The sequence below is a fragment of the Chinchilla lanigera genome, unplaced genomic scaffold (assembly GCF_000276665.1).
Source record: "Chinchilla lanigera isolate Chin_1 unplaced genomic scaffold, ChiLan1.0 scaffold00066, whole genome shotgun sequence".
Lineage (NCBI taxonomy): Eukaryota > Metazoa > Chordata > Mammalia > Rodentia > Chinchillidae > Chinchilla > Chinchilla lanigera.
The window spans coordinates 9,312,548-9,321,194 of NW_004955467.1; the positions used below are offsets into that span (position 1 = coordinate 9,312,548).

The 8,647-nt window shown below is 41.9% G+C and overlaps 1 protein-coding gene across 1 annotated transcript in view; it reads left to right on the forward strand.

The window, feature by feature from the left end:
- Positions 1-8,647, forward strand: part of Fxr2 (fragile X mental retardation, autosomal homolog 2) — a gene marked incomplete at its 5' end in the record, with an annotated part of 20,127 nt that continues 11,480 nt past the window's right edge. Inside the window, 3 exon segments of the mRNA XM_005399472.2 lie at positions 1-166; positions 7,439-7,491; positions 7,841-7,934. Of these exon segments, the coding sequence (XP_005399529.1) occupies positions 86-166; positions 7,439-7,491; positions 7,841-7,934 (228 nt within the window).

Genomic DNA, 8,647 nt, shown 5'->3' on the forward strand with positions numbered 1-8,647 from the left:
TCCTCCGGGGAGACGCCGGGGGCCCGGCCCGGTCCGCTCTCAGAACGCTGCCGCAGCCGCCGCCGTCGGAGGCGGTGGCGGCGCCATGGGCGGCCTGGCCTCTGGGGGGGATGTGGAGCCAGGACTGCCCGTCGAGGTGCGTGGCTCCAACGGGGCCTTCTACAAGGTGAGGCGGCGCGCCGACCAGGGCCACCCGCGTTAGCCCCCTCCCCCCAGCCGGAGCAGGGGACAGGAGGGGGCGGGATCGAGCTTCTGGGGCTAAGTCTTGACCCTTAGAACCTTCGACTCCTGCTCCTACCCGCAGTCCCCAGGGACCCCCCCTGGGACCCAGCCCCCTTTTCTCTTTATTTTTGACCCCCTAGATACACTTCCTTTCACCCTCAACACCGACGGAGTAAACGTTAGGGCATTATTGTTCCTGGGTCCGCACTCCCGCCCTCCAGGAGCAACCTTTTTACTCACCGTCTAATTGACTTTTCCTGTTTCCTAGTGGAAGACGTATATTAGTCCTTAATCACATCTTCCCTGCAGTCCCAGAACACGGAGAATTCTTTCCTCCCCCTGACCGCCTTGGGAAGGTCTTCTGTCCCATATTAGATCCTTTAATCTTCCTCAGGGAGGACTCTGCCTTCTGCCTTTGCAACACTCACCCCATTTTCACCAGCCCAAGGAGAAACAGTCAGAACCCATTTATGACATTTGGCATCTTTGGCCTCAGGTAGTATCAGGTTGCCTCTCAGCCAGGCATAAACTGGACCCTTTTCACGAGTCCGTCACCCCATCACACCTTCATCGAAGGCCATTCTACTCAGGGATGGGTTTGTATTTGGTATCTTCACTTTGATGTCAAACACATACAAATCATTTGTATAGTTTTTTCATCTTGAGAAGTGTAAGCTTCATATTTTTGATCTCTAAAAGGGATTCTCATCAGGATCCCTTACATTTTTCAAAGATACTTGCTGCTAGAAGGCTTTTGACTTAACTCTCCTAGTCCCAAATCTGACAGCCTTTTTTGGAAGAAGAGGGTTCTTATTAACATCTCTCGCTTGTTTCAGCTTCTTTCTTGTCTTGCTCAAGATTTGGTTCCATAGAACTCCTTTTACTCCCAGCTTTTATCTGCTCTAAATACATTCTCTAGGACATTTTTTCCCAGTAAGTTGAGCAAAAGACCCTTCTTGCCTCCCAGCAATTTCTGTGTGCCTGATGATATTCCAAGCCTCTTTGTGCCTTTTCTTATTAGCACGTTTGCAGTACATAATGTTTATGTCCATCATGGGGACTTGGTACATGTGTGTAACACATTTTAATTATTTTTATTTCCCTTTCCTATCCCCTCCCTCATCCCTCCTTCCATCTCTTGGTCTGTTTTGGACTCTATGCCTGGAATTGTCCCAGAGACTTTTCTGATCCCTGTTTCATTTCTTTCACCCTGAGGAGCTGGAGAAGAGATACTGTCTCATATCATCAGGTGTAAGAGGAGCCCCCTTTCTTTCAGTTACCCTCAGGTCTTTTCCCCCACAGTAGACCTTTCTATGTTTTGTGCCCTTAGATATTTTTTTCTGACTCTTCTACTATTAAATCATATCTTACTGTAGCCAGAAAGGATCTTGTATTTGCCCTTGGAGTAGATGGGGGTTTCACATTGATAAGTTAATTGTATTTTTTAAATTGTATTTATTTTTTACCCACTCAATGCCTACACATGTTTGCCTTACTTCATTAGATTTCTTTATATTTAATGCCTACGTGTACCCCATATCTGCCTTGTCTTAGCCTTTCAGTTCGTTTCTGGGTTTTATTCTAATATTTTGGTATTCCTGTATAATCTGTGCCTAGCTGAAGGAAGCTCCCAGCTGATCTTGTCATTTTCTGCATACTTTCCTAACTCCTGGGACTTTTTATTCTAATATGCCTTCCACAAACATTTCTGGGTTTTTTGGCAAAAATTCTCTAATTCCTTTCTGGTTCTGACAGAGCACATTTGTCTCTCATATCCGTATCCCCAAACTTGCTTTACCTTTGGAATGATCTTCCTCATAAGATTTTAGTCGTTTTCCCATTACCTTGTCTTTCATCTGGATACTTTTCACCCCTGAATTCTGAGTTCCAAGACATGATTCTTATTTTTCCCCCATTACTGGGGCTAGAACCCAGGACCTTTCCACTGAGCTCAGTCCCCGACCTCAAAAAGTGATTCTTAAATTGAGTGTGATATTAAGATATACTTGCTGTTATTTAGGAGGCAGGAGAACCTTGTATAGTTGGGAAAGGTTGGTATCCAGTTCAGATTACTGTATGAGATAACTAAGAAGGGCTATATTTCCTTTTCTACATATGAGTGTGGAACAGAAAGTATGTCTGAATCATCCCCTTCTGTGGGCTATGGCAATGATAGAATTGAATGAATGAGGGACAGAATAGTTTGATTTAGAGAGCAGAGCTCGGAGTTGCGCCTAAAGACAGGAGTTGTGGATTTTGTGTTCTGGCCACGGTAGCATTCTCTGCTCCATGACTGAGTTAAAAACAGCAAATCGCTAAATTCACACTTCACCTCTCAGTGCCATGTAGATATTATCGGTTCGGCCTTGCTACTGATTTAATATTCATGACTCAGCAAATTTTGGTGTGGGTCAGGGTGTTTACATTGCTTCTAGAACTACAAATTTGGGGAGATCCCATACTTTCCTCTCAGAATTGGTTTCTGTTTTGATATTCTTTCAGGATAGATGTCAAGCATAGAATTTAAGTTATTTTGTAAATGTTCCACAATCTTTTCCTTTTTTGTCAGGGTATAGTGTCATTTTTATTTAAATTGTACTCTTCCAAATGAAATATCTATTTACTTTGCACTGCACAGCCACCTATCTTACTTTCTAGACCTTGCCTGGATATCCTAATTCTCAGCCTTTTCTTTGGTTGTGTTTTTGTGGTGCTGGGGATTAAATTCATGGGCTTGCACATGCTAAGCAAGAGAGCGCCACCACTGAGCCACACCTCAACCCTGTTCATTCCTTAATGATTGAAGCAATGTGTAGTGTTTACCTACACTCTTCCCACACTTCTCCTAGAATTTCCTCTCTTTTGAGAGCTCAGCATCACAAGACAGGGTGAAGGTGGAAACCAGTTTCATATGTTCTAATTTAGGGAAACAAGTTATCTGGAAACCTGGAGATCTCTTCCTTTGTTTGCCTAGTGCTAGATCCCAGAAGCTAAAGCCAGGATATGCTATGACCACTGAGTCAAGTCACCTTCTGGATCTAGATCATTTCTAGCAGATTCTACTCACTTGCTCTCTCCTTTGCCTATTAATTTTTCCAGTGAGCATAAACTACACAATTTAGAACTCACTTCTCACCACTGGTACCCTTGAAGAAAAACAAGTATCTGGGGCGACTGGGTGGAATTAAGTTTCAGAGTCAGAATTGGGATATGAAGTAGGGAGCCAGGGATATAGCTCAGCGGCACAAGCACCTGCCTGGCAAACACAAGGTCCTGAGTTTGACTCCTGGTATCAAAGGAAAAAAAAAAAAAAGGAATATGAAGTAGGGGGGAAAGATTGTTTTGGAGAATATTTGAAGGAAAAAGACCCTTGAGGCATAAAAGTGAGTGAATTTGGTTAAACTGCTTGAGCAATGAGAAGATGACTCCATTATGAGTTTAGCATTTCTGCCTTGGAAGTCATGGTTGTTGGAAAAACCAGGGTACAGTATTGCTATTCACTCTGGGCCAACCCAGGATGATGGAGAATTGCGTTAGAGCCATCAGTATAGTCTTTGTGTATAAATATATCCAGGAATGGGACTCTTCAGGAAAGAAGCAGGCAAGTGGTTCCTCTTTTCTATTTTCCACTTCTACTGGCTCTTCCCTAAAAATGTCTTAAAAATAGCTAACACACACACACACACACACAAGAGTAGGTAACACTTATCTTGGTAATCTGGGCTGGGGATTTAGCTCAGCGGCAAAGCGCCTGCCTGGCAAGCGCAAGGTCCTGAGTTTGATTCCTGGTACTGGAAGAAAAACAAAAACAAAAGAAATACAGCACCACTATCTTGGTAATCTGTTAAGGCTTAGAGATAGGCATTTTGGATAAATAAAGTCAGCTGAAGAGACGAGTATTTGAAGTGATTATAGCAGTCTACATAGACCCTCCTAAAGAGGAAAAGATGAGGCTCGGGGTATAGCTCAATATTAGAATGCATCCTCAGCATGTGCAAGGCCCTGCCTTTCAATCCCAGGCACCAGAAATAAAAAAGAAGAGGGGAAGTGATACGTTAGTGGTTGTAGAAAGAGAGAAGGCCCTTAAACTAAGGAAAGAACCAAAAAGAGTGACCCAGACAGGTAGAAGTGAAAGTACCCCATAAGAGTTACTTGGGTAGACTAGAAGCAGTGGGTTATTGGTTATGAATGAAAAGAGGGTAAACACTTTTGGGGAGGAGAATATCATAAAAGGATATAGCATGGTTAAGAAAGGGTCCAAAAGTGTTGTGTTGTATGCCATGGGCAGTAGTAAGGCACCAAGAAAGAACTGGAGTTCGGAGATAAGGCCTTATTCTAAAAAGGGGAAAATGGCTATGTTAAGGGTGAAATTCAGTTTTAGATTTTCCTACAATAAGAGAAAACAATGTAGCGTGTTTGTGATTGACCAGTTCTATGAGGTGGGAGCTGTGCATTCTCCAGGGCATTTTTGATCTTTTCTCTTCTAACCTCAGCATTTGTCCTTAGACTTTTTTGGTGTTGTTGTTCTTAGACTTTTAATTAATTAGTTATAAATAAGACAAGAGTCTCACTATGTAGTTCAAGCTGGCCTTTTTTTTTTTTTCTTTTCAAGCTGGCCTTGAATGGACTATGTAGCCTAGGCAGGCTTTGAGCTCTTGGTGATCATCCTGCCTTAGCCTCCTGAGTTCTGTGATTGTAGGTGTTTGCCATCATGCCCCACACTTGGCTCATCCCTGGACTTTTTTTTTTTTTTTTAATTCGGACAAGGTATTGTTTTGTCTTTTAGGTTGGCCTTCAACTCAGTGTGTAGCCCAAGCTGGGCTTGAACTCACAGTGATCCTGCTGTCTCAGCCTCCCAAGTGCTAGGATTACAGGTGTGCATCACCATGCCTGGTGTCATCCTTAAACTTTTGAAACACCTTATTTTGGGAAGAGGGTGTGCTGGGGATTGAATCTAGGGCTTGTGGATACTGAGTATATATCACTAAGCTATAACTCTAGGCAAAACCCCTAATTTTTAAAAACATTTTTATATTTTAGGAGATGAACCTGACATAAAATTACATTTTGTGTGTGTGTGTGTATGCTATTAAGGACTGATACCAGGGCCTTCACGCTAAGCAATATCCCCAGCCCTTTTTAAATTTGGAGATGGGGGTGCTGGGGATTTAGCTCAGCAGCATAGCACCTGCCTGGTAAGTGCAAGGTTGTGAGTTCGATTTCTGGTACCGGAAAAAACAAACAAACAAAAAAAAGGTAAATTTGGAGACAGGGTATTGTTAAGTTGCCCAGGCTGTACTTGAACAGATAGAAATATTTAAAATATGCAGTTTGTTAAGTTTTGACATACATGCATAACAGTGAAACTATTACCATAATCAAGACAATGAACATTTCTGACCCAAAAGTCCATGGAGCTGTATGTGGTAACCCATGTTTGTAATCCCTGCACTCTGGAGGCTGAGGCAGGAGAGGATCCTTTCTGAGTTTGAGGCCAGCTTAAACTACCTAGTGAAAGCCTATTAAAAATGAAAATCCACAGCCCCAACCTCAAACTATATATCAAGACCTAAATGTAAGACAAAAAGTTACAAAACTTCTAGAAGAAAACATTAGAAAATCTTTGTGGCCTTGGCTTATAGAGATTTCTTGTATATGAAATAGTTCATAAAAGAGTAAATTCATAAATTGAACTTTTTTCACAAATTTCAATGTGTGAAAAACAGGAAGAGAAGGCAGAAAAATTAGAATGTAGGTTTAAGCAAGTAGCTTGTTCTCAGTGAGGACAGAAAAATGGGAGATGGAGCCAATACCTTGTCATGATTCAAGACTGGGGTCTTTTATAGATACTGTTTTTCTTTTTAAATTTTAGCATTCTTCTAGCATTCAAAAATCTGACATCTTTTAAGTCCTTTTCTGTATATTGTACTATTTTGAACTTGTCCAGTGTCCTGGTTATTCTCCTGGGACCCTGCATCAGTACCCCATGTCTGCTCAGATCTCTTGCTATGTTGGGGAGCTAGACCCTTCTTTCTCTTGGCAGATCCTGGTGTCCTTTAGGTGTTCCAGGACAGCCTTCACACTGTCTCACGGGATATTCTTAGCCTTGCTGAATGTTGCTGGTATTTTAATTGAACTTTGGCAGGCAGCTTAGCACAACAGGAGACAGAGAGGCCTCTGGGACCCAGAGTGGACCACCAGTTTGCAGGCTATTCCTACACAGTGTCATCTCTGTGTATCTAATTCTCATCTTGTTTTATTTCTGGATTTTTACTGCATCTCTTTCCATGCCGGTATCATTTCCTTTTCTCTCTTTAAAAATATTTTTGTTAGTACAAGTTTGCTGTACATAATGACTACATTCATTGTGGGCAGTTGACACATGTACATAACACATTTTAATTCTTTCTATATCCCCTTCCCCTGATCACCTCCCTGCTCCCTCCATCTCTTAGTCCCCTTCCCATTTGTAAAAAATCTTTTTCCTGTTATCTTTTATTTTGCTTTTTTTATATTTTAGTTTCTCATATAAGAGAAGCTATGTGCTATTTAAGCTGTTTGTCTGATTTATTTCATTTAACGTTATGATCTTAAGATACACCTGTTTTCTACAAATTTATCCTTTTTGATAGCAGAGTAATACTTTCTTGTGTATAAATACCACATTTTCCTTTCCCATTCATCTGTTGACAGACACACAGGCTGCTTCCTGTATGTTTTTAGCTAATTATGAGTTGTACTGCTATAAACATGAATATGGAGATATCATTGTAATATGAAGCCTTTAACTTTTTTGTGAAGATATCTAGAAGGGGACTAGCTGGGTTGAATGGAATTTCTGTTTTTAGTGTTTTGAGGAGTCACTGTGCTGGTTTTCATAGTGGTTGTGCTCATTTCTTTTTTATATCTCACATTTCATGTTATTTTTTCCAGTACAGCCCTTTTGGCCATGTCTTCAGACTGCTTGTGTCCCCACTTAAAATGGTAGTTTGGTTTTCAAGCCAGGTGTGGTGGCACATACCTGCAATCCTAGTACTCGGGATGCTGAGATAGGAGGACTGTTGTGAACTCAAGGCTGTCCTAAACTATATAGTGAGACCCTGACTCAAAAAAAAAAAAAAAAGACCAGACTTTCCACTACCCCTGTTCCCCTGGTGGCTAAGGTGATGGTGAAATGTCATTTTACATTTTTTATTTTTTCTAAAATCAATTCTAGGGCTTTGTGAAGGATGTCCATGAAGACTCTGTCACCATCTTCTTTGAAAACAAGTAAGACCTTGGGTATAGAGAATCTAGCATCTAGGTCCTAGAAGGAGAATAGAGAAGAGAGGGCAGCTGAGTCTTATGAGGCATATAATAGATGGAGAAGAGCTGAGGGTTTGGGTGGGTACCTTATATAGATCCCAGGAGAGGAAAAGGCTGAAAATTTGGTGAGAATGGGTACACTTGCTAGATTGTAACAAAGAGATGGAAAATACCCCAATGGAATAGGCCCTGGAGTTTAACCTCTAATTAACAAGGAAGGTGGAAGTTGCCCAGCTGAAGCAGTAACCCCTTCCTAGAAAAATGAGTGGCCACATCAGTCCAAATAGCTTGCATATCACCATTTCTCTTGCAGCTGGCAGAGTGAAAGACAGATCCCGTTTGGGGATGTTCGGCTACCACCTCCAGCTGACTATAATAAGGAGATCACAGAAGGGGATGAAGTAGAGGTAAGAGCTATAGATTTGGAAAGTCACGCGCGCGTGTGTGTGTATGTGTGTTATACTGGGGATTGAACCAGGGCCCCCTTCACATTGAGCTACATCTCCAGTCCTTTGTTTTTTTTATTTTTGCTATCATGTGTCACATACCTGGCAGAATCTATTCTTTCTTCGTAGGCTCATAGGCTATTCTCTGGTTGGTTCATGCCCTCTCCCCTAGCTGCGGCACCATGTCCAGCCAGTAGCCTATGGAGAAGTAGAGTGCAGCAGTTCTCTTTCTATGGGTGTGAACAGCCCAACTCTCAAAGAATGCGTCAGTTTCAAGGGCATCCCTTTTCTTCCATTTGTGGTGATATTACCTAAAATCCACTGTTCTTAGGTATCATAGTATGTACCTGTAGTCTCAGTGACTTGGGAGGTTAAGAAAAGAAGATCAGTTGAGTTCAGGAGTTCTGGGCCAGCCTGGGCAACATAGGGAGACCCTGCCTCTTAAATTAAAAATAACAGGCTGCGGATATAGCTCAGTGGCCCAAGTGCTTGCCTGGCAAGTACAAGATCCAGAGTTCAATTCCTGGTACCAGAAAAAAAAAAAAAGAAAGAAAATTAAAAATAACAACAACAATAAGTGAAAAAAATCCAACTGGGCATGGTGGCACCTGTCTGTAATCCTCACAGTCAAGGAGGAGTGTAAATTTGAGCTCAACCTGGGCAATTTAACAATT